General features: G+C 40.3%; 1 protein-coding gene across 5 annotated transcripts in view; it reads left to right on the forward strand.

Moving 5' to 3' along the window:
• The first annotated feature begins 6,145 nt into the window (after positions 1–6,145).
• arhgef28a (Rho guanine nucleotide exchange factor (GEF) 28a) overlaps positions 6,146–27,049 on the forward strand; it is a 50,885-nt gene continuing 29,981 nt past the window's right edge. For all 5 annotated transcript variants that reach the window (XM_031317916.2, XM_035991167.1, XM_035991169.1 and 2 more), the window contains exons 1-9: positions 6,146–6,387; positions 9,949–10,003; positions 17,363–17,507; positions 17,601–17,978; positions 21,673–21,862; positions 22,333–22,522; positions 23,055–23,124; positions 25,178–25,224; positions 25,410–25,479. In XM_031317916.2, the coding sequence (XP_031173776.2) occupies positions 9,971–10,003; positions 17,363–17,507; positions 17,601–17,978; positions 21,673–21,862; positions 22,333–22,522; positions 23,055–23,124; positions 25,178–25,224; positions 25,410–25,479 (1,123 nt within the window). In that variant the 5' untranslated portion in view covers positions 6,146–6,387; positions 9,949–9,970. The remainder of the gene's footprint in view (positions 6,388–9,948; positions 10,004–17,362; positions 17,508–17,600; positions 17,979–21,672; positions 21,863–22,332; positions 22,523–23,054; positions 23,125–25,177; positions 25,225–25,409; positions 25,480–27,049) is intronic.

Below are 27,049 nucleotides of genomic sequence, written 5' to 3' on the forward strand. Positions count from 1 at the left end.
TGTACATTCCTCTCTGTCTTTAAATATCCAGTAGTGTAAATCCTCTTGTGCATCATTGTTAGTTTGACATGTGACACAGTTACACTTTAATTACCCTCTCCCAGTCTGTTCTCTAGTAACTTACTATCATTATCTACTATATAGTCCAGTCATCAATTATCATGGCGTTCCTGATTTGTTCACTCCCTTGTTTCTCAATTAACTAATCAATAACTAATCATTAGCTACTATATTGCAATTTGATTAGGAGTTACTCATTAACTAATGGTTTGTGTTAGTTACCTAATCGTTCCTCATTTGTTCTTTGGTAACTTCTCAAAATCTGTGGCCCTTTTTGTAAAGTGTTACCAATGCTGTACCTTTATATTCAGTAATTAACATAATTAAATGCAATTTCTGTACTCAAATTGTCTTTTAGGATTTAAGGAATATTAATAAATACATTTGGCATGACATTTGAAGAAAGCTCCAGGACAGATGACAAAAACGAAAACATGAGGCATAAAAGCACATAACATTGCAGGTACAGATAGTGATACAGAACAAAAACAGTTGTTTATGTGCAATTTTCCCTGTATTTTTCTCATACAAAGAACATGTCCTTATCCTTTCATTTACAGGCCATTAATTACATAATACTAAGAAATAACGAAGGAGCCTTTTACCTAATAAAAGAGTACATTTTAATCTGAAATGATTTTCAAGTAATTACTGGATAAAACTGATCCAAATTGAATAATCACTTCTTCATAGTTAATTCATACAGTCACTAGCTAACATGAACCATTCAATGACTCAGGTTTTGTGTTAGGATTGTGAGGATAAAGTTACCCATAACCAACATGAATGTTGAATGTGGAATGGCAGGTATTGCTTCAAGTTGACAAAGCTTAAACAGACACACATGAAAAGGAACAGCTCTATTAACAAAATAACATTTCAATCATTAATAATCTTGAATATTACAATTGCAGAAAGTCATCTAATCATCATTAACTGACTTCATTACAGGCTCTGGTGTATTTATGAGTCTTATCTGGCAGACCAACTCTGTTATATGATTACTGATCTTGTGGCCTGAGATCACTGATGGCCAGATGTTACAAATAATAATCAAATAATGGCACCTTATCTTCGAGAAGGGGCTTACTGTACATGAGAACAGTTCAACAAAGCAGAAAGATTTGGAGCACGTTCAATACTTGTTTAGATCAGTTTACCACAGTAAATCACACAATTCATTTTTTACAAATTCATTCCAGCAGTGGTTATTATCTTTGGTCAAACCTCCAAAATGTTAATTGGATTTAGAGGTTACAGCTAATATTTCCTCGGAATCTGTCAAATCCCTCCATCGAAAGGTATAAACATGGCATTAGTCTTCTTTTTTTAATGTTGTGAAGTCAGAGATGAGGAGGTAATGGTTTCACCATGCTTCACTGGCTGTATGTACTGTATATAGTTCATGTACTTTTCACTTAACAATATATCCTGTCTGTCTGGCTCTCCAGCTATCTATCTAAATTATCTTTTGTTTTACTGTGTCAGGTATCATGACTTTGTTTGTTTGTTTTGATGTGACTGTCTCGGCCCTGAAAAGCTGTAAAGTAGCGATTAGGCTTTGCAGGATAAACAGTGTTCAACCCCCTGAAGTATTTATCCCAGTCCCTAATTCAGTAATTCCACAGTATGTTGATTGCTGATGTTGTTTAACCTCTTTCTTTATCAGTGTTATGAGGTTTATACAGTGGTGCTCATAAGTTTATGAACCCATGCTAAAGTTGACTAAATAAAGGAATAAAAAAAATCATCTTTTGGAAATTGATCTTAATGCCTTAATTAAAAAAAATGAGGAAAAATCCAACCTTTAAGGTGAATGAATAATGTATCGTAAATAAATAAATCTTCTTCCTTACCCCTATGTTAAATTCCCATAGAGGCAGGCAGATTTTTATTTTTAAAGGCCAGTTATTTCATGGATCCAGGATACTATGCATCCTGATAAAGTTCCCTTGGCCTTTGGAATTAAAATAGCCCCACATCATCACATACCCTTCACCATACCTAGAGATTGGCATGGTTTTATTTCAGTTAGCCTAATAGCTGGTTTGATTTGCATTGAGAGATGATTTTATGGAAAGTACCCCATGCCAATCTCTAGGTATGGTGAAGGGTATGTGATGATGTGGGGCTATTTTAATTCCAAAGGCCAAGGGAACTTAAAGGTTGAATTCTTTTTTTAATTAAGGCATTAAGGGTTAGTTTTTATTCCTCTTTTTAGTCAACTTTAGCATGGGTTCATAAACTTATGAGCACCACTGTGTATCTAGTGATCTTTAGACTCGCTGTATTTCACTATGCAAGGTTAAACTTAGAAAGTCACTTTTCTGATTGGGCATTTTGTGAGAAGAAAACCTGCCTTTAATAAAGAACAAAGAAAACAGTTTAAAATGTTTCAACTGAGGGTTGTGTGTTGCAAAATTCAAAACCCTCACTCAATTTAAGGACCGGTTTCTTATGATTAGTGTGTTTGAGAGGTCAAGAGGAGCTTTGGAGGCTCAGTTTGTTCAAGTAAATATGACCACAAAGAGCTTCATAAGCTGTTATTCTTGGACTGAGTATGGAATGTCTTTTCAGAGAGCTGATTGAAACAGTCGGATAACCAGTTGTGCTGACATCACACCACCAGGCAGTGCAAAAAGCGATACATGTGTTTGTCCTGTGGTCTCTTTGTGCAGCAGTTGTTTTTGCTGTTTACTTGTTTGTTTTTTGAGTCTCTAATGAGGAGGGTCAAAGAGGGTCGTGGTCCGTACATGCTGCTGCGATGACACTAGAGGGGGAATAAATAGCTTCAGTTGCATTGAGGAAGTTGCCTCTTTCTGTCGTGACCCAACATCACATGTAGCCTAGCGCTTATCTCAGCTGCTTTCTTTTGACAGCATGTGATGAATTCCACAGTGTGCTGCTCCCGCCATCTACAGGACAGCTGGATCACATGCACTAAACAACAAGATAAGCAGAGCATAAACCAGATTATACTTTGTGGTGCATTTATCAATTTTTTTTTAGAACTAGTGACCATGCGATGGGACCACACCAGCCATCTTCGAACTCAAGCTCACTTTTGATCTCAACCACACACCTGTGAAGTGTCGTGACTGCATCTTACACGGTTGTGACTCTATTGTGTTGACAAAATATAAACACTCCAAACCACTTCTCTGTGGTAGTTCCTGCTGCAGTAGATGTCTCCAGGGCGCACGCACACACACACACACACACACACACACACACACACACACACACACACACACACACACACACACACACACACACACACACTCACACGTCACAAGAGGTGTTTTACAATAATCCAACTGCATGAGAAAGCAGTTCAGTGCAATGCTACATCAAAAATTTTCGATTTTAGACAAAAATAATACAAGTACGTGAATCAGTACCCAATTACATTAATAAAGTAAGCTCTTGTAATCAGTTGTAAGCATCGGTTTACCCATGACACTCCTACATGAGACACAGCTCAATTCAGACACCTGCATTGTCCGTGTTCTCCCTCATGTGACACACGTTAGCTGTCACATAGAGGTACCGAAAAACAAACTTCACACACAGAGCCAGACACACACACACACACACACACACACACACACACACACACACACACACTAAAACAATAGCAAGTGTGGGGAAAGATGATGCATGTTACCTGGAAGAAATCCACATGATGGCAGTATTGTAACTTCATTCACTTTTAATTTTTATTTATGTACTTTTGCCAACAGATGGCAACCCTGTCTCACTTGCAGTGCTACAAGTATGAAGGGCTTTGTTGCTCTCCCTAATGGCCTATAATCCTCATCTCCCCAATTAAGCAAGACAACACTGTCCGGGGGGGAGGGGGGCTGTAAAATTAACTCAGACAGACTGTGCTAAAAGTAAGACAGTATTGTTGTAGACCGTCAGCTGTGACCTCATTTAACACATTTAATATGTTGCTCATTATCAGTTAGTGAGATAAGACTGGGAGCAGGAAGGGTGGGAAAGTCTTCCTCTCGCTTCCTGTTACGTCCGTACGCCTGTGTGTGTGATTATGGTTCCAATCCAACTGAGACCTGGGAGGTTTCTGTCCCAACAGAAGAACATTAGGAAGTATTACATGCAAATTGAACACTAATATGACACAGTGCTGTCTTTTTCCCCTCAATGCACAAGTCATTTATACTTTACTGGATTACAACTTTCAGTTATAACAAATGTCTGTAGTAGTAAAATAAACTAGATATATTATAAACCCCTCAGATTAACTGATGCAGTGGTATAGCATGAGTTACTATAAGGTCCTTTAATTATTGACAGCTGCTGAAGGTCCCTTTTTAGTACCACACTCACATTCATCTACAATCAGTAAATATTAAATAGTTGTACAGTTAAAGTGTGAGCCTCTGGGATAATAGGAAATGCTAAAACAGTGAGCATATATATAAATCTAACTGATCATGCCAGAACAAGTAAACCTGTAGCAGCAAAACCTTGGAATGTACTGAATTCATCAAGGGAGCGTTTCTTTCTAATGAATTTAACTTCTCATTTGTACGGAGGAAGAATGTGTTATTTCTTCATTCAAAAGTTATAGCCTTGCTTTAAAACATTGTGGGGTATTTTGTTTCTTTTTTTACACTTTTTAGTACAACAAGTCAGAAGAAAGGCTCATTATTATACAGTCACGTGTTTTCTCAATATGCATTTTGTGGAATCAATATTTGTTGGTATGAAATTTGGGCAATATAACTGTATACACTTGGGTGTTCCTTTGGTGTTGGGTCATTAATTGCTAGCCCCAAACCTTAAAGGAGCACTCAATTTTACACAAGAAGGTCAGTTAATTAGTCCTGAGAAGTATTTTCTAGATTTTGGTCTTCAGGCTCTTTTGGCTTCAGAATTGAACAGAAAGCCTGTGTTACAAACCAGAGGTGTGGGTCTTTAAAGAAGTGGGTATTTAGACAACACATTCTTAAAAGACAGTAGGTCAAATAAAAGACATTTGTGTGTTGCATTATGGGAAATGTAGGATCAAACGTTTTTGGAGCTTGACCCATTCTTTAGACTAAAAGTTAGGCTCATGGCCTCTGCTGCTCCGATTGTGACCATTTCAAAACAATCTCTTGAGAGTTCCCTAACTTTTAGGAAGTGCAGCACTAAACTGCTACAGTAGGCTACGGTATTATTGGAATATTATTAATGATGTATTTATGTGTAAGCAGCATTTTAATGTTGCTTTGCATACTGTTTAATCTATAAAAATCCATGATATTTTATATTCAGAAGTTTTGTGTGTAAACTGGCAGGCCAACTAACTGTAAAATAAATGTTGTGAAGAACAATATCTACCACTAAAATGTAGTATTAAGTAGTATAAAATGGAAATATTCAAGGACAAAAAAGTACCTCAAATATGTAGGCTACTTAAGTACTTGAGTACATGTACTTAGTTAGTTAACACCACTGCAAATATGTGAGTGTTGCTTCTTTTGTGTTCAAGCAGAGCCAACATTAAAATACATTATACCCTCTTCGATACAACTCAGCATAGATGATAGTAACGTCACTCCAGCTTGTCTCTGATTGGAGGAAATTTAAATTACAAACGACTGTGTACGCCATAAAATGCAGGTTATACAGTAAATATAGCTCATGGTGTGGCCGGGTTGGTTCAGTGAGTAGTGCAGGCGCACATAAACATAGAGGTTTATGCCTCGACGCAGAGGTCCAGGGTTCGAATCCGACCTGTGACGATTTCCTGCATGTCTTCCCCCTCTCTCTCCTCTTTCTCACCTAGCTGTCCTATCCATTAAGGCGGAAAAGCCCAAAAAATAATCTTAAAATAAAACAAATATATATATAGAGCCCATGGAAATGCCATATAAAGCATTCAATCTCGCTATAAACTCACTATATTCAGGGGAATTCAACTTCGAGGGTTAATATACCTGTTTAAACAGATTCATGGAAATGTTTATGTGCTGTCCTGACTGCTTTATCCTGCAGCGTGTGTGTGTGTTTGTGTGTGTGTGTGTGTGTGTGTGTGTGTGTGTGAGCGAGAGAGAGAGAGAGAGAGAGAGAGAGAGAGGGAGGGCTGGACCAAAGCTGCAGAGAGGAGACACAACTCTGGCGACACCTGCAAACAAACTCCTCACCAACCGACTCTCACCCGGAGCGAAGATACACGAACACTGATGCGGAATAAGGGTGTGAAAAGTGTTTATTAAGCGGTGAAGCAAGCAACGGAGAAACTTTATTGAAAGGTAACAACAAGTTGTGGGAATTTACGGCAGACAGGACCGAGAGCTGAGAGAGAGACGGCAACAGGTAATGGCACGCTGATTCTTTCTTCCTCAGTTGGAAAACGTCTCCTTTAAATAGCTTTTGACGAAACAAAAAAACTACTGTGCAGTGAGATTACTGGGATGATTGTACTTTTTGGGCATTTTTCGTTTCATTGACGATCCAAAGCTGGTGCGTTCACAGGTAAAACGTAAAAACAAAGCCTGGCGACTTCAACGCATGCACTCATAATGTTACTGCTTCTCTCATACTTCGTGTGGTCTTGCAGTCATTTCTGTTTTTTTTCTCTCTTGCTCTAATGGGTTAACTGGCTGTATTTGATTGCAGGAGTTTTCTCTTCCCGCTGAAAGCACCACACGTCATTTATTGTACCTGAAGGATGTGTTTGAGTGCTGATAATGTGTATAGTAATTATCTAAAGCCTGTTTTCACTTCTTTGTGTGGGAGTTTTTCGACCTGTCAGTGGCTTAGCATTGAGGCTATTTTCCATTATTACTTAAAGGGCTACAGAAAAGGTGGCTATTGTTCATTGTTTACTCTCTGATGTATGGCTGGTTAATATATCTATATTTCATCGATAAAAGAGGCTAGATATCGTCTTAAATTTTGGATATTGTAATATCGTAATATGACACAAGTGTTGTCGTTACCTGTTTTTAAAGGCTGCATTACAATAAAGTGGTGTAATTTTCTCGAACTAACCAGACTGTTCCAGCTGTTCTATTATTTGCCTTTATTCATTAGCCTATATCCACATTACTGATGATTATTTATCAGAATCAGAATCAGAATCAGATTTATTTATTTATCAAAAATCTCATTGTGTAAATATTTTGTCCAAGCACCTACAATATCGCTGCAGTATCGATGTATTTGGTCAAAAATATTGTGATACTTGATTTTCTCCATATTGGCAGCCCTGCTCTGATTACAGACACACCTTATTTCCCAGGTAGTTTCATGTTTGAGCATTCAGATTTGTGGTCTGAAAGAAAGTTTTCACACCTTTTTTATGTGTGACTGTGACACTGAGCGTGAGTATGATGCTTATTGTGGCATCTATGTACGTTTCATCATTGCAACGAGCATCATCTTCTCAGAAGTAGTAGCACTAGTTCCAAATTCATCTCGAACACGAAGCACATTCAAGTGAAGAAGGGCTGAAAGCAGAAAAGCGCACATTTTCGTACAGCCTATAACTGATTGCAGCTTGTCATGTGAGAGGAATTAGATTATTCAATCATGCATCACCTGAAAAAATGTTAAGGACAACAGGATCAACTTGCTCGTGTCTGAAAAATATTTGCATCACATATAAAGATGTCAAAATGAGTTTCCCAAATGCTTTGTGACAGCGTTCGTTCTCTTGTGATGTGTAATCTCTTTTCTCACGGTCTGTTCTTGAGTACGTGGCCACAAGCCAGGTCAGGTTTCTTACTCACATTGAACATGTCAGAGGCTGAAGTCAGCCGGATCACGGTGACAGACACACATTCTGTGCAGACTAAGAACAACTGGACATCTGGATTTAAGATGCATTCTTACAAGTACTGTTTTTTATTTTTGCTAATAGATGATTCAAAAAGTTATTGAACTCAAGAAGCTCAAAAAAGAGATCCTTTTCTACGTGTGGATTTGGATTATGTCTTTAAACCTTGCATAAACAACAGCATACCCAGAATGTTCACCTTTGTTGACGTTATGGGGCGCAACTTGGCACCTTGGACAATGTTTTATCCACAATATGACACGTAAACCCTCTCTATAGTTCCACATTACAATAGTGTAGCCCCATTGATATGAGTAGCATTAAAAACAAGATATAGACGCCCAGGCCTGTGGCATTGCACTTCTTTTGATAAGCTGTGCTTTGGACACGATATTACAGTGTTAGTGATATTATTGTTAGATAAACCCTAAGGACATCAGTTAGTGATTTAATGTGACTTGATCCTTTTCTCTGTCGATTTACAGTTCTATTTTCATAAAATAACAAGTTTAACCCAGATTCATAGGTCTATGCCTCCTGCCAATATGATTATAAGTTAATTGCCTTACTTTATATGTATATACTGCAAAGCAGAGATCTTCAACAGGGGGTTTTCTTTTAAAAAACTAAAATTCCTTAACATGAATTCAACATATTTTTAGCAAATATAAATGAGCCTTTTTGTGAAATAAACACATTGATGATAGGCTTACTGGCCTATAGGTAAGGTAGTCACTAAGGTAGCCATCCACAGATCCAGTTAGGAGGGATTCACTGTGCCAGATGTATGTTTAACATTAAAACATAATTTATAAAATCATGCCAACAATTATTATTTTAATAACATAGTATTCTGTTCACTAGAAAGGCTTTAGACCACCCTACGCGTTATTGTGTTAAAAGTTTTTAGTTTTTTAAGAATTCTTTTGGGGGCATTTTTAGGCCTTTATTTATATAGGACAGCTGAAGACATGAGAAGGGGTATGACATGCAGCAAAGGGCCGCAGGTTGGAGTCGAATTCGCGGCCGCTGCGTCAAGAAGTAAACCTCTATATATGGGCGCCTGCTCTACCAGGTGAGCTACCCAGGTGCCCGTGTTGAAAGTTTAATATGCATCTTAATTTTACTATGTCTATAGTAGGGGGTCTCTCAGCTAAGGGGTCCTTGGCTTAACAAACAAGTGTCAACATGAAAACTCGGATGTATTATTTTATTGTATTTGTGGAACGATGGGTTATATTGAGAATATTGAGATTAGAGCTGAAACGATTAGCTGATTGACATAAAATGAATCAGAAACTATTTTGACGATTGACTAATCAGGATTTTCTGATTTTCCCTTTTTAATGTAATTGTAAATTTTATATATTTTGGGTTATGAACCGCTGGTCAGACAAAGCAACACATTTCAAGACCGTCATGCTGGGCTATGGATGTGTGATGGGAACCAAATGATCAATCGGCAAAACTATTGTCCGATTAATCGACAATGAAAATAATAATTATTTGCACACCTAAATTGGGACCTGGAAGAGGAGGGAAAAGTATTTGTCAGAAACTTCCCCCCTACAGAACAAACAAATATAATCTACCTCTGAGCCGCAGAATGGAAACTGTTATGGCTTGTCTGTGTGGCACCATGCAACTCATGCAAATGAGTGTCTAGACAAAGTGCAGCATGCAGAGCTGACACCACTGGGCAGCTTTGAAGTCATGCACTATTCACAGCTGAGAGTGAAGTCACAGCAGATCCAGTGTGTGCTGATGATACAGTTACCCTTTCCTCATCTGCTGCATCCTGCCTGAAGACTCGGACATTGTATAGATATAGACTGTATATATATTTCAGCAGAAAATGTCCTCAGGTGTATTTACTGTTTTTGAAAATCATGACCAATTATCGCTTGGAGCATCTCAGTTTAGCTGCAGCATCCTTTTTTCCATCTTGTTTTAGGCTATAGGAAACAAAAAAACTTTATTCAAAACTTTTATAAAGAATTTCACTGAAAGCAAAGCAATGAATGATAGATAAAAGGTTGAAAAGTTCCGGTTGTTATTCCCCTTGCATTTTAGTAACATGACTATTTCCTCCCTAGGCATCTGGTGGATGGAGAGAAAATGGAGGTGGACAGAAGAGAGGTGCCTCTATATGTAAGTGCCTATATGTTTTGCTCCAGTCTGTAAGTGTCTGATGTGTTGGTGGTCTAGAAAAGATTATTATTATTATTATTTTTTTTTTTTTTTTGGGTGCGGTTGGGTGAAAAAGTGAACTCTCCCATATTTGGACCCCATTATATTTTTCTCACCATGAATTAAAGCACTCTAGTCTTTCCCTCCAGCCATCTCTTTGCTCTCTCTCAGTCCGGACTCTCCCTCTGTGCAGTGGTTGACTGGCAAGCCTTGTGTCACAGGTGAAACCCAAGCCAGGAGGCTTTCAGTCCCTGGGGAAGCCAGGCTTTACACAACCTGTTCACCAAACGACAAGGCCCTCTAAAAGCATGGTGAACATAGGAGCCAGAACGAGAGAATATACCCAATTGTTTCTTGGCTTTTCTACTGAAAGGAATACACCAGTCAATTTATGAACTGAACAAATACACATTTCCATTTGGAAGCATGTTAGAGTGCAGGGTGTGCAGGTGTGTTTGAATATAGTTTTTTTTTTTGACATAGTAGAACTGTTTCTCTCTGCTACGTTCATTTCTTCCATCTGTCTTCCTTTTCTCCCCCGTATCCTCTCTCTCTCTCTCTCTCTCTCTCTCTCTCTCTCTCTCTCTCTCTCTCTTTCTTTCTTTCTTTCTTTCTTTCTTTCTCTCTCTCGCCCTTATTCTCCCATCTGTGTGGAAGCCTGGGTGGGCCAGTCACTGAAGCGTTGCCAGATTTCTGGTAAGCAGAGTGTCTGCTTGTTTTGCTGTGTCACCAGTTTACGAGGGGGGAGGGGGGCTCGCTCCACAGCCTTTGCCTCCACTCGCTCATAGTGAGAATGATTGAGAACCGGTCTGAAACCAAGCCATGTGAATCATTACGGGCTCTACCGCTTACACATACACCTCTCCATTAAGAGAAAGTGGCGTCTCCACCCTCTAAGGTCACAGCTCAACAGCAGCAACTCTCACTGCTGAATGAGATCCAGATTTCAATGCCAGGCTTTGTGTAGGCGAGCCACGGCACACTGCTGTGCTATAAAGGCTGTTATTGTAACACCCTTAGTAAAGTGTTATGGTGCACCTTCAACACATACAACATACCCCATAGCAGATACCGTCCGGCCAGATCAATGGATAAATGGTTGCATTGAATTGCAGGCAGAAAGTGTGGGAGTTTTGAGGAGGTTTTATTAAGCTCCAGTGCAGGACAAAGTGATTTTGTGCGAATGTGTGAGTAAAAGTGATCCCCCTGCAAGACGACTGGGTTCTCATGTTGGTGAGCTGAAATGTGAGTCCATGTCTCATGTGAGGGAAATATACCACCAAACAAATGTTTCTCAATTTGTAGCAATCTCCAGCCGCTCGGCTCTAGGGACGGCAAGGCCAGTCTGTCAGCCTGTGAGTGGGTCGACCAAAAAAACTATTTAATGGATTACCATGGCATTTTGCACAGGCATTCATGGTCCCCAGAGGATGAATCCTACTGATTAATCTACTGACTTTTCCTCCAGTGCCAGCCAACAAGGTGGACATTTCCGGTTATGAGTGAAATACCTTAACAACTATTAGATGGATAGACATGATTTTTTTTGTACAATCAATCATGTTTCACAGAGGATGAATAGTAATAACATTGATCCCCTACATTTTCAAAATGTTAGTTTGTCCAATATTTTGATTCATGACCAAATACCTGCAAAATAGATCTGCACAATATGAGGAAAACGGGATAACGTTGTTGAATAACGTGATAACGATATTACTTGCAATAAATAAACAGATTTCAAAGTGCTGCTTTCATTATCCTGCTAAATACAATAAATTGCTCTTTAAATTAAAAAATGAAAGGAAATGATTTCCAACATTATTTTTATCTCTAATAAATTGGGGAGTGTGTGTGTGTGTGTGTGTGTGTGTGTGTATGGACAAAATAATTATTAAACTAAATGACGAACAATAAAGGTTGAGGAAAAAAGGCGCTGGCATAACACTGGCTCTTCCGTGTCTACCCTTAACAATAAAGGTCCAGCTTTTCGCTAAGAGGAAACTCAATAAAAAAGCCATTTATACCCTTCACAATAAAAGCCCTAGACACTATCGTATAAACTTGCTGCGAGCTGTAAATTCACCAATGTAGTCCCTTAATCTTTGTTTCTTTATAGCAGCTATTATCTCACCGCGGTACGACTTCATGTTCACAAATGCCGATAGATTAGTTACACCTTGTTGCACTGTGTTCAATTTCCTTATGGTTTGATAGTGACAATTGTCACAGTGCTCTTTGAGCTAGTAGGTACCTCTGCGTTATGGTTTATGATTTTGTTTCCCTCTAAGTATGTTATTTGCTATTGACATGTCAAACAAACAAAACCTCGCCCTGACAGTCATTTATTGATGTTCGATGAGCCAGTCAAACCCAAAAAAAAAAAATAAATCAGTTTTACTTGAACAAATAGACACGTGCTCCTATTACAGCCGTATTGGCAGACCTAAAATAGTCTTATAATTTAAGTAAACATTTTGCACAAAATCCAGGTTCTTCTTGGTATTATTATGTCATTACTGTATGTAACAAGGAGTCTATACTTGGCAACCCCCTTCTTTGAACTGATATGTTTGCGGCACCACGCCAGCTTTACTGACAGTATTTTCTGACATGTAGAGTAGTTATTAGTATCTCATTTGCACAGCAGATTAAATCAGAGGTATGTGTTTCAGCTGAGTATTAGAAAAGGCCTACACTACAGTTCTAGCTGCCACCCTCAAGACTCAAATGATATTCTGCTCCACTGAGTTTCTTTTAGCTCAGATGTACGCACCTTACATGTCACTGCAGTACCTTGGGACTTAGAAATATTTAGAATATTTTCACTTTAAAAACATTCTTAGGAGTTTGAAAAAGGCTTTTCCTGATGTGTTAGCTTGTTTGAATGTTTATGAAATAGATTGAGAATGTGGTAGTCTTTTGGCCTTTTCTCAGCCCTTGGTTTTTCAAAGCCAAACCATGAAGTTATGAGTTATAGTGTCTGTGTGAGGGTTTTAGCACACTTCATTTTTTCAGTAGAACTCTTCTTAATGAGACAAAATGTCACTTTTTCCTAGCTGAAATACTATACTGTGAAATATATATATATATATATATATATATATATATATATATATAAATACTCTGTCCCCGCTGACGTCAGGCTGTCTTCTCACTAAGGGTTCTGACTCTGTTATTGGAGCTGTTTTTGTTGTTGCAGTGGCAATGATCTCGCTCCCCTGACGTCACCTACCTGTTGCACTCTGGAGATCATAGCAAAGAGCTCTAAAGCTGATGACTGCTGGTTTCCTGGAGACCACAGGTAGCAGATCTGACAATGTCCCCCCCCCCAATGAATAGACAACAACATGGGGAGATTATAAAAGCATGATATCGCGCACAGCCCCCACCCCTCCTCCACGCAGTTGCTAGTATGCAAGGTGGACACAGAGGATTAAAAAAACATGCTGGATGGACTCTTCAGAAGAGGCAATTATCTTCACTCGAGTTTCTGCGTGGGAAAGTCACCGGGCGACACAATCTTTTGAACATAGCCATACTGAGAAATACAGAGAGAGTTGTGTGGAGCTGATAGTCTTAATTAGCTTTGTAGTAACTCATTTGGCAATGGCTTGAATGTAACAGACGTTCATTAATATAAAAAAATTACACACTAAAGCTTTAAGGATATCTAACACAGCACATTTCCATTTTAGATTTGTATCAAACTCCTTTTGCATATGTGATAGACCTCCTCGTGTTCCACAATTTACACATTATGCCTGAACTGAGAGCTGGCCATATAGGAGGCATGAGGTAAAACCACAAGGTGTTGAATATTTCATTGTTCTTGGATCAGGTTGTGTCAACGATAAAGCCCCGGAGAAGAGGCCATAGATCACATCAGTCTGACGTCTTATCACCAACCAGCTGTCCTCCTTCCTCTTCCCCTAGGCAGAGGAGATACAGTTCAAGCTAATTCTGTCTGATCCAATTGTACCTGTGTAAAGCAATATTATCTGAGGCTGCGACAGATTGTTGGGACAAAAAAGTGGGAACTACAGCCTCCTTGGATGAGTGTAAACAAAATCAAAAGATATTGAAAATGAGCGTTCACATAGGTTTCTGTCTCTTTCATAGACATTTAAATCTAATAACTTGAGGACAGCAAAGGCAGAGAATGGACAAATCTCCTTGATGGTAATATGATATATCAAAATATTACTTGTCCAGTGACACTAAATAGGAAACATAGCTGAGAATGGTTATGATCTTTGTCAAACCTTAGCAGAGCAAAGTCCCTCCAGTGCAAAGTTTTTATAAAATTTCATGGTCACTTTGAAAATATATTTAGTTTATTTGTAAGGGACAAGTGCAGGGAAACGTTGACAGTTAATTATATAAATCTATTCTGTCACATTTTAATACAATTAATGAAATTCTACTTGTGTATGTAAAAATGTAAACATAACTACAGATGCAGTGTGTCTAGCTAGCCTTGTAAGAAACCAGGAAGGCTGCACAAACCCAAGGCCGACATCTTATCTTTTTGTTAGGTGGAAAAACAATCAGCGATAACATTAACAGCGCTAAGTGGTACTGTAGCTAACCACTTAGCGCACAACAACAAGCTGAGAAACTGCAGCCTGAGTCCTCTGTTATCAGCCCAAACCAACAGCCTGCTAACAACTAAGAGGTCAGTTTCATTTCTACCTCTGAAACACTATGGACTGGACGCAAAGTAAGCAACTCTGGAAATCTCCAAGAGTTTCGGGACAGAGCAAATACAAGGGAGACTGATATCAGTTTGAAGGCTCAGTCAAAATTGTTGACTTTATGCAAACTCTGTTATTGATTAGTTAGCCAGGGGCAAGATGGTCTTGTGCAGAGAACTCTTTCACCTGTAATTACGTTAAAAAGATGCATTTTGAAAAAAAAAACATCATCTTATCTGTTGCGGCTGTAAGCAGTCTAACAAAGGTCTGCCGCGAGGGACTAAACACTGAAAGATGCATAAACACACTGTGCGCAAGATTGTACTGCAATGATTTATTCCTCCACACGTGAAATACAACTAGTACTGCAGTTACCAAATGTAAAGTTACTTTGTGAGTCGAAATAAGTGTGTTAGTGCAGCGGTCAACAGAAAGTGTTCGCTCCCAGGCTCACCCCCCTCTCTGTCAAAGCCCAAAAAACCCAGATGAACAGGTGAAACAAACAAATATAATGTTATCACTTCCGCTCAAGCCCCGATGAACACGCCCACCACCAACAATATAAGTGCAAAATATAATAATCAATAAATAATATAAATGAGACCATAAACAACATACATTATGTGGCTTCTACATTATCTGTGTCCAGTTTGCTATCTAGCTTGCTATTTTTGACCAAATACCTGTAAAACTAATGACAATCCCATCAGCCGCAGCTGTACTTTGTGTTGTTCTAATTAGCAAGTGGTATCATGTTAACACACAAAGCCATATAGTAAACTTTGTAAACATTATACCTGTCACACATCAGCATGTAAGCATTGTCTTTCTGAGCATGTTAGCATGCTGAAAAGAATGAGTTGCCCGCACTCTGCTAATACTCCCATACGTTTATTGTGCTGCATGTTCAGCTAACCATGTCTGTGCCCTATGTATATGCTTGAGCCACTGTTGAATGCCATTTGCCTGAGGAAGACCCAGCAGGGTCGAAACGTTGCAGCACAATAAACGTATGGGAGTATTAGCAGAGTGCGGGCATCTCATTCTTTTCAGTTGTATCCAGCCCCTTTTTGCCCTGCACCTCACCGTTGGGGATGTGCACACTACCACTACTGTTCTACATGTTAGCATGCTGACCTTAGAATTTAGCTTAAGGCTGCTGAATCAAAAGTACAGCATATTGATAAATACTGATAATGTTATATACAATATTTAAACCATACACAAACGCTTCAGCCCCTTGTATTTAGCTGCTCTCCCTCTAAAATGTTATAAGAATAAAGACTCCGTAGTTCGTTGAGAAACCACAAAATGCAGATGGCTTGAGAAGAAAGTTCTTCAAATGTAAAGTTAAGCTGATGTAAGCCCTAAAAATACACTTTAACATAATGGATGCCTTAGCCCAGGGATCTTCAACAGGGGGTCCGGGACCCCTAGGGGGTCCTCAGAGTCAATGCAGTGGGACCTCCAAATATTGTTAATTTTTGAAAGTGTTTTTCAAAATTTAAAAGGTCTTAACATGAATCCAACATATTATTAGCAAATATAAATCCACGCTGATGATAGGCTCACTGGCCAATAGGTAATGTAGTCACTAAGGCCATGCCACATGTACAGTATGTTTAACATTAAAACATGATTTATAAAACCATGGCAACAATTATTAGGCTATTTGAATAGCTTAGTATTTTATGCAAAAGAGGTATGTATAATGGCTTTAGGCTGTCCTACATGTTATTGTAGGCCTAATTTAAACTTAATTTTATAAAATATATGTAATAGGGGGTCCTTGCTCCATCTCTCTTACAGTTAAGGGGTCCTTGGCTTAAAAAACGTTGAAGACCCCTGCCTTAGCCAAACACATTAACAATAAGGATAAATTAAGGATGACCCCATAAATCCTAAGATTTATACCAGAACAATAAAACAGAAGATGAGGATATTGCACAAGAACGGAACTCCCAAGTATGCAATCCCTCTTGAACTTGAGCGATACACTGAGTTAACCCTCTTAATCAGGTCAGTCTCTTATACAGGGAAGGTCAAGTTTATCTCGTGGTTTCCCTGTTTGGTAATCTATATTGATGTTGAGAACAAAAACATTTACTTTGCATGGTCAGTGACTAAGTGGCACTACATTCACTCTTCCATCATGTTGTATCTGTAACCAAATGCTTTGCATCAGTGGTTCTATTCTGTTGAAACACATCGGCTGCAGTTATGTGAGTGATGAGAGAGAATACAAGAGTTGTGGGTGTCTTTGGGGTGATGCAGGTCAAACGAGGTCAATGAAAAGAACAAGTTCAGAAATAATGCACGTCATTATGAAGGTGGATCATGAAGCAGACGCTCAGTGGGGCGCAGCTCACTCCTACTGTGAGAAAATGACTGGTGTCTCTCTTTCTTCCTTTTTCCCTGCTGCCCCATTTTTGCTCCTTCCGTGCAGTACAATACAGAACTGTGAACTTTGTGAAAATGACTTATCAGAGAACATGTCAGCAGGGTGATAAGAAAAGAACATTTCCTCCCGGGAAAAGCTGTTTATTAAAGGCCTTTTGAGTCTAATACATTGGTTGTGTTGTAAAGGCAATTAAATGGATGGATTTTCTTTTTCTCATCTCAGGGACAGGTGGAGGCAAATGTGAGGTTACAAGCCAACGCTCCTGAAGACGCAGAGTTTTATGTAGTTTTACAAGGCTCTAGCCTTACACATGTGACTGCAGCAAAAAAAAAAGATGATGGGCTGACCCTTTGCTTCACAGTTCCCGGTAAGTCCTTCGGTCAAACTCTAAAAACACACTCTCTTTGCCTGTCACCGTCTCATCACCTCCTATCACAACTTTCCTTTCTGTCTCCCACAGGCCATTCCCTTGTGGAAGTTGTCTCTGTCACATCCTACTTTTACGCAGAAGACCAAGTCAAGCCATGCGAGGGTGAAGCATCTCTTGAATACCTCAGAGATGTTGCCCAGGAGGCAGCAGAATACCTGAGTGCAAACAGGGACCAGCTTGGCCCCCAAAGCTACCTGGAAGTCCTGAAGAGGTTTTCCGCGTTGGTGCAGGGAGCTGATGAGGAGCTCTTCGCAGCAGGCCTGGACTGCAATGAGGAGGATGTGCGGCTCAGACAAAGTTCAGATGATGAAGCTGGTCTCAGGCAGCTGGACGAGAAGATCACACAGGCTATGGCCAACATGGATTACCCTCAGCAGTGGAAAAACACCGGCAGTCAGCCGAGAGACGGTAATGAAATAGGAAGTGGGAGTGTAAGTCATGTGCTGCGATCTTGTTGGTTTTTTTATTTGCCAGAGGTGATTTTGTAGCCACTCCAGTCCTTGCCTGTTATTGATGCTTTCTGACACATCTAGAGCACAGATGTGTCTGCATAGTGTGCTGTATGAATCATTTCAACTTCAAAAACCAAACCAGTCTCACTAAAACAAAGCACATTTGGGGGGGTCTGTATCTATGTAGATTTATTTCACTCTCTCAGAGGAGTTAAGGATGTTAAGCCACAAATCTTCGAGGCCTCATCCACTCAGGTCCTAGTTTGTGCTCCGCTCCTTCCTGAATCATTTACAGAGGTCAAATATCAGGGATTCCCCTCTGCTCAGCAAATATGAGGGCTCTCAACTTATCAACTTCCAAAAGTTGTTATTGCTGTTTTGCACATCCTGGTCAATTCACCCAGTTAAAAAAACAAACATATTTTGTCACTTAAAAATACCAGTGTGTCGGATTTACATCGTGTAAATCTTATACCAAGCAACTTTCAGTTGGTGATGGCATTTTTTCTGAAATAAAAAATAATGATAGTTATACACAGTAAATACTGAGTACCTGACAAAAGTAACTGGTAAACAGGAAAGATCCTTATAAATGTCCATAGGAAATCTCACAACCTCAGATATCTTAAAACCTGGGAACTATATATATATATATATATCATCATCAATATCATATCATATCCTGATACCACTAGGAGTTTTTTAATACTTTTTGTAAACTGGCCCTTTAACGAACAAACGATATTAGTCCTTCAGGTTATTATCATAGCCGTGGTGTTCTGATGTTCAGTTGGTTTGAAACCCAACATGAACCCTGACTGTGTACAGCCCAACTCTTCCATCACATGATGTGCAGGACCAGCCAGCCGGGCAGAGGTTGGTGTGCTCCAAAGATGGAGCAATTACTGCCATTATTCCTCTTCAGCCAGATTAGAGTTGTCTTGCAGACCTCTGCGTCTATTAAATCAACTCCCACAATCCTCCTCTGCACTGCACTCTCACTCCTTTACACCACATCTGTGACAGAGTTGTTTCTGGCGTCTGGCCTTGGACTTTGTTATTTATGAATTTTCATTTTTTCAAAGCGGTGAAGTCTCCCACCATTTTTCTAAGAAATGAGAGCGAAACACTCACAGCATGCCAAGGTATTACTAAATATTGAACATGGGTGCATTTTCAGAGATTACATGGCCTAGTATGGAGAGTATACTGAGCTGATGAAGATAGTTTATTGCCTCCTTACAATTCCAGATTCTTTTTGATTTAGCATTGAAAGAAAAAGGAAATGACACCAGACTGGATCCCTCAACAAATGCCCATGTACTGTTCAGCCCTCTGCTGAAGGCCGTATACATTCTTAGGGTGTCCTCTCATTGGACAGCAGAATAATGTATGTACATGGCTTGCTTAGAAAAAAAGCAAATGTCCATTAGAGGTGTTGAAATTAATCAAATAATCGATGCATCGAATCGTGGACATGGACGATGCTGCATCGATAATCGGCCGGGCCATAATCGATTATTTCTGTTTACAATTTAATGTATGCCTAACAACCTTTCTGTTTACATATTCTGTTATGTTTTGCACATTCAGGAAGTGCCATGTGCTCAGTGCTGTAGTTTTATGTATCCAATTTATTTAGTATTAGAGCACTGCAGAATGTTTTGTTTTTGAAGCTTGAAAAGCTATGAATTAAATATCCTATATGGCTTTAACAGAAAAATGTATTTGACGCATCGTGATGCATCGAGGTATTGAATTGAATCGCTGACATGATAATCGTAATCGAATTGGGAGATCATTGAAGATTCACACCTCTAATGTCCATGCAAAACACAGGCGAAGTACAAATGCAAAGTAGCTGTCAGCCCTTAGTCCCTCCATGCACTATTTACTGGCCTATTTGACAATGGCGTTCTTGTTTGTTGAACATTGCATGAAGAGCATGTTCAGTATTTACTCCTCTCAGTCAAACTGGGTCACAATTAGCGGCGCCATTGTGGAGGTGATGGGGACTTTTAGTTCATCTCAGGCCTCCAGCAACAAATTGGAGGGAAAGGAGAAAATAAGAGTTTGAATTCTTTTGCACATTGTTTCTGGGTTCGAAAGATAGCGCCATGGCAACCTTCAGCTCTCACCCACACTTAGAGGGAAGGCCCAAAGATAAAGTACCTCTGGTCCTCTTGACAAACAGCCTTTCATCCTGTGCTTACAAAACAACAAGGGTGTATATGGATGATTTGTGCTATGCAGTGATCAGCAGAAATGTGCCTAGCTGTTGCCGTCCTGTGCTGCTGCATGATAGTGCACGTTAGAGTGAATCAGGGTTGTTTATATGCAGGGTTATACTTATTGTTTATACTCCCTTATACTCCACTGCACATGCGGCAAAAAGGCAGCAACTGTCTTGCAGCAGATGTTGGCTCTGTGAAACGTCTAGTGTTCTAGGTCAGTGTTTCTAAAACTTTTTCACATCAAGGAGCCCTAAACTGACACAAATTAGACCACCGACCCCCATCTGATAAGCATTTGTCCCAGGGTCCCCCACCAGATATAATTTGTGCTTTTTAGATGTGTTATTACAGAAAGTATAGGAAACCCATGACCAAAATAGTCATACATTCTGTCACTGTGTTACTTATGGATGAAATTAGTGAAGAGTTAATAGTGAAAATAACCTATGAATAACCTATAACCACTGTTAGGTACACTGCCAACTTCCGCATAACCCTGAGGTCTTTATTCATTCAGCTGCAGGGTTTATTACCATTCTGTACATACAGTATGCAGCAGATGATCTGTACAGCTGCACACTGAGTTAAGAGAGCATTTGTGGAATAACACACCTTGATCCGTTTGAAGGTTGAAGGAAAGGTTTGCTTTACATAAGTAAAGTATAGAACAGCCTGACAATGTATATCAGCCGATAGCAATTGTTTTTTTTTTAACATAAATAACAACCTCTAAAGTATAGTTTTGAATACCTACAGTATATACTAGTATGGTCCTAGTGGACTTAAGCTTGATTTATGGTTCTGCGGAGGCTCCACGCAGAGCTTTCGCCGTAGCCTACGTAAGTGGCCTAATGTTTATACTTGTGCGTTGGTGTGTGCGTCGAGCTGGCATGTGTGTGTGGGGAGTGGGTGACAGAGCGAGGGAACCTGAACCTGAACCTGAGGGAGGAAGTGAGAGAGTGACGGCGATTAGCTTCGTAGCGAGTAGTGACTCAGTCATAGTGAGAGAGACAAAGTGTCTCCTCTGTGCTTTCTGACCACGGTGGGAAATCTGTAGCAGGAAAAGTTAACCCTCTCCTTGATTTCATGTTGTTTATGGAGAAGGAGAACCAGGAAATGACTAGGGGGAAATACAACGCTACCAAGCCTCCACGTACCTACGTACGTAGCAACGGCGTAGATTTTATGTGGACATATAAATCAAGCTTTAGTTCATTGTAACCTAAAGTATCCATTATTCAGACACTGATTTCCTTGTGTGTTCATTCATTTTATCATGTTCAAACGCCTTAACATAATTACCAAAAATCTAATGTTATTCAACATAATTCCTCCATAAATTTAGGTGAAACTGCAGTAGACATTCTGTCATAGCCTGCATATCATTTCATCTGCATTCTTTGCCTCTTTCTCTAGCTGCTGAGCTTGAGCCCAGAGAAACCCTCCTTCACCTTGCAGTCCGTTTGGGTTTGGTTCATCTCTCCCGTTTCTTAATCCACCAACCAAGAGGTCAAAGGGCATTGACCCTACCCAATCAGGAGGGAGACGCGCCTCTCCAGTTGGCTCAGAAGGACGGACAGCATGCCATGTTCAGGGTGCTGGCAGCGTAAGGCTATGGTTTTATCTGTTGCCTTATTTTTGACTCATGATGACTAATGAAGACTTATGATAAGGCAAGGCAGCTTTATTTGTACAGCACATTTCAGCAACAGGGCAATTCAAAGTGCTTTACATAAAACATTAACGAGCAGTTAAAAACAATAAAAAATATTAAAACGATATGAGAATAAAAGTGACAGTGCAGTATAAGAAATGAACAATTATTTGAAGAAAGGCAGCATCAAAAAGAAAGGTCTTCAGCCTTGATTTAAAAGAACTGAGAGTTGCAGCAGACCTGCAGTTTTCTGGGAGTTTATTCCAGATATGTGGAGCATAAAAACTGAACGCTGCTTCTCTCTGTTTAGTTCTGACTCTGGGGACAGAAAGCAGACGTAAGGCAGATATGGCTGATCATACGGGAGGCTCCTTTCTGTCCCGTTAACCTCACTTCCTGTAATCTTTCTTTTTCCTCATTAGTCCTCCAGGTCCTGTTGACGGCCCTGTTCCAGGTGTGTGGTGTGTGTGGTCCGACAGCTCCTGCATGCTGAGGTTTTGTCCCGGGACGGACTCCCTGAGCTTGACTGTGCGACAGACACCTGGCAGCCGCCCTCAGGACGGCATCTTGATCCTCCGAGACAGACGGGGAGACCACAGCATCCTTAAACTGGTGAGAGCAAACCACCGGGAACACCTCTATTTAAAATCCTTATTGTAATCCCATCTACTACGTGATATAGGACAGAAATGGCTGATCAATTTTCCTGTGCGTCTCTGTGCATGATGTAATGTGTCGTTGCTGTCGAGATAAGACCGTTTGCACAGGTTTTGTCCGGGTTTGTGTTAACAAAAAGCCCTCCACTCCCACACCCTTTAACATGCAATCAGACATTTTGATAAGAGTTGAGCAAGCAGCAGTAAACAAAACACTGCAGCTATTGTAGCTGCAGGAAATGAGAGGGCATGAGGGTGTAACATGAAAAGGACGGACAGGTCAGGATGAAGTGATAGCAGCTTGTGCAGAATGAACTTACCTGATGTTTAGAAATATGTGATCACATTACTTATTCTGCAGGGTTTGGCTTTTATTAGTCAGTAATTACGGCAGTTTGGCCATAAAACGGTATAATATAGTTATTTAGTGATGTCTTTGTATTATTGACAGTGTGACTGTGTTAACATAAGGTCTGTTTTTGCTCCAGATCAATGTGCTCAAAGCTGATAGTGAGGCAGACAAGAGAGGCAAAGAGGAATTCCTTCCTAGTGATGGAGGTAAGATGGCTTATTAAATTAAAGGTCCCATGGCATGACAAATTCACTCTATGAGGTTTTTCAACATTAATATGAGTTCCCCCAGCCTGCCTATGGTCAAGTGGCTAGAAATGGCGATAGGTGTAAACCGAGCCCTGGGTATCCTGCTCTGCCGTTCAGAAAATGAAAGCTCAGATGTGCCGATCTGGAATCTCCTCCTTATGAGGTCATAAGGAGCAAGGTTACCTCCCATTTTGCCCGCCCAGAGAATTTGGCCCGCCCATGAGAAAGAGAGAGAGACATCATGGCTTGAAAACAAGCGAAGCATGACAGTTGGTCAAGGCCACACCCCCACCCTCCACCTTGCCCCCCCCCCTCTCTCCTCCTCAATAGCATTTAAAGCTACAGACACAGAAATGGCACATACTAAGTAAAGCTCATTGTGGGACTGGCTCTAGTGGCTGTAATTCTGCACCAAGGCTGAATTTCAGGAAAGAGACTTCAGATACAGTATTAGGGAACCACTAACGCCTATATAAAGGCATCAAAATAGCAGCATGTCATAGGACCTTTAAACTGTACGGTATGAAGTGTTGAATTCCTGTTTACAGCAGCCATTTATTACTTTCAGACCTATTAGCATTACTCGCATAATGAGGTTTGGTTATCAAAAACCAAATGTATCAAATAGTACAAGTACGTGAATCAGTACCCAATTACATTAATAAAGTAAGCTCTTGTAATCAGTTGTAAGCATCGGTTTACCCATGACACTCCTACATGAGACACAGCTCAATTCAGACACCTGCATTGTCCGTGTTCTCCCTCATGTGACACACGTTAGCTGTCACATAGAGGTACCGAAAAACAAACGTCACACACAGAGCCAGACACACACACAATTGTATACACACACACACACACACACACACACACACACACACACACACACACACACAATTTGGATTTGGACTGTTGTTTTGTCGGACAAAACAGACAATTTGAAGACGTCTCCTTGGGCTCTGGGAAATTGTTATGGGCATTTTTCTGACTCTTTTATTACACTATAGAGACTAAATGATTATTTGATTCATTAAAAATAGCAATCAACAGATTACTCAATAATAAGAGTAATCATAAGTTGCAGCCCTAGTATTGCCATGACAGTGGTCTCTCAGCTCTTATTTGCTGTCTGTCTGTGTGCGGCGGTGGAAAACGAACCACCGCAGATTCAGTAGAGCAAACATTTGTGTGGTCAGACATCCATCACTTACAACCTAAAATGACTAAGAAAACACTTCCAGCAGACACCATAAAAGGCACACTCTCCTTTACCCGCATGTTAGTTTTTGGCAGTGGGGTAGACTGTTTTTTTTGTTTTGTCTTTACCTGGGGTGACATGCTCAGGCTGGCATGCAACCACACACAGAAGGAGACTCATGTAGATCGTCAATGCTGCCACTACCTCTTTTATTTTTATGTCCGTTTCTCACACACACACACACACACACACACACACACACACACACACACCATGCATAGACCACATAATCAAAATACAAGAACTGGAGCAGAAAGGGTCAGACATCAACTGGCAGATACACGCGCACACACACACATAAACACCACACACACACACACACACATAAACACCACACACACACACACACACACACACGCACACGCACATGCACATGCACACTTTCCTATATTTGGTAGCTCTCACATAACCTGTGGCCGCAGTTTTTGGTAACCATAGAGATGGCAGATGGCAGTATCGACTTACTAAAGGAAAGCAGGAAGTGTACCTCAGTATTGACCTTAACCCTGTCCCGACTTCAGCAGCCGTCCATTAATCCTCGAAATAACAACCTCACAGTAGGGAGTATGTGCTCTTCCTCTGGATCTGCTGCTTCGCACAAGCACAACATCTTATTGGCCAGTTTTCCATTCCTGGATAGTAGAGTCACATCCAGAGGACCTGATGTCGTTCCGTTTGCACGACGATTCTTGGGAGAAGAAGTGTTAGTGTGTCATGTATCAACTTCTGGCTAAATATTTCTATTTTGCACAGGAATAAGCACGGAGCTCCGAGTGGAAGAGCCCGCGCTGGTGGACAATGTGAGTATACATACAGATGTATATGTGAGTCTGTGGAACAGAGTGTGTTGTGTGCTGTAAATGTTTATAGATTTAAGTTCGTTGCTGGTTCTTGCATGCAACTGTGATTGTATCTGTGCTGTTTTCAAGTAAACAATTTCCCTAAGAGCCATGCTTTCGCTCTGTGTTTTCTGGTATGTTTAAAGGTTTTTGAAGAACAACTTGTTCTTTCTTTGGATGATGACGATGAAGAAGAGTACCCATCCTCTTTATCTGGTAAATCTTTTTTTTATTCATCTACCTCAAGGTTTTAGGAGAAATTTAATGATTTCTTTGGCAAACCCAATATAAACTTATCCAAACCAAAGTACTGTTTCCATTTTAATATTATGGCAATAATACTCTGGCATCTGGTTTCAATTCCTGAATAGTTAGAGTTATATCCAGCAGACCTGCTCCTACTATTCTTCCTGGGAGGAGGATGATCTTAGTATGCATGCATCAACCTCTGGTAAAATATTTTTGTATTTTGCAAAAGGCATTAGCACACAGCTCCATGTGGATTATATAAATGGGCAATTCATAAAACAAAAACAAAACACAACAACATATTTGTGGCTGAAGTGAACAGCAGGGTGTGGGAACAACGCATAATAAGCTGGGTGAGAAGCCCTGACTGGATGCCTTTTCTCTAGTGGCTCTGGCACAATTTGCAGAGCTCTGTTTTGAGTCACAGCATAGCAAATCAATACACTAACTGCCTCACAGACACAGACAGAGATTCACTTCTGTCTTAGGTTGATGAGCAGTTTTCTTTGATTAAATGGATGTATTATCCTCCTGGAGTCTGACTACGAACGGTGCAGGTTGGGTCTTATTACCCATTGGCTTCCAGGTTAATGAGCAGTTTTCTTTGATTAAATGGATGTATTATCCTCCTGGAGTCTGGCTACGAACAGTGCAGGTTGGGTCTTTACCACAATGACTCAGTCTGGAGGTCCAGGAATCTGCCCTGTCACTGGGACAAAAGCAGGAATGGGGTCAGGCGTGTCCCACTCAAACTCCGTCTGAGCCGGGAGATGCCCCCCCTCTGGCATGTCGTCCTGCCATCCCCTCCCCCGATTCCCCCTGGATCGGACAGTGGAGCTCTGTGCTTAAATTTAGAGGGGGGATGTTAACAAGCTCAGATGTCGTAAGTTTACAAAAGCTGACGTTCTGGGTGAGCCACATACATTAACCTTGAGTTCTCTTTAAACACAAGCGTGCACACAAGATTTTTTAAGCTATGCCAGCACAAACACTCACTGGCTTGTAAAAAACTTTGAGGAGGATGCTCAAATGTTTGAGGTGTTGCCACGGTTACTGTGTGTGACTGCCAATTTCCTGTGTGTTGTTGTGGAAAAATGAAGAGTTAGTTGTAAACTCCAGAGAGCCCATAAACGTTGTGACCATAAACTGAAGTGTGTGTGTATGATAATGTGAAGTAGTGATGAGGGGCATTGATCCCAATGTTTCCCCTTTTTAAGCAGACTGCAGATTCTTCTGTGTTGCTCAAGTCATCAAGCTCACTGTTGAGCTGAATATTCTTGTTGTGATGACAGGGTTTCTCTGGTTACGCTGACATAACTCGGCTGTGTGGGTTATTGTTGGAGCTAGCCGGTGTAACAATTAGTCTACCAGCTGAGACTGGTGCTCCTTCAATCTGTCACCAGCCTTTAAATTAAAAAGAAAGGAGTTTTTTTGTGTCCGTGTGTAGAACTGCGTACGCACTGACAGTTTGATTCGAGGCAGACAGAGACACGCAGAGAAAATAAGATAAATACAATGAATGTAATATATGTATAAG

The sequence above is a fragment of the Sander lucioperca genome, chromosome 14 (genome assembly GCF_008315115.2).
Source record: "Sander lucioperca isolate FBNREF2018 chromosome 14, SLUC_FBN_1.2, whole genome shotgun sequence".
NCBI lineage: Eukaryota > Metazoa > Chordata > Actinopteri > Perciformes > Percidae > Sander > Sander lucioperca.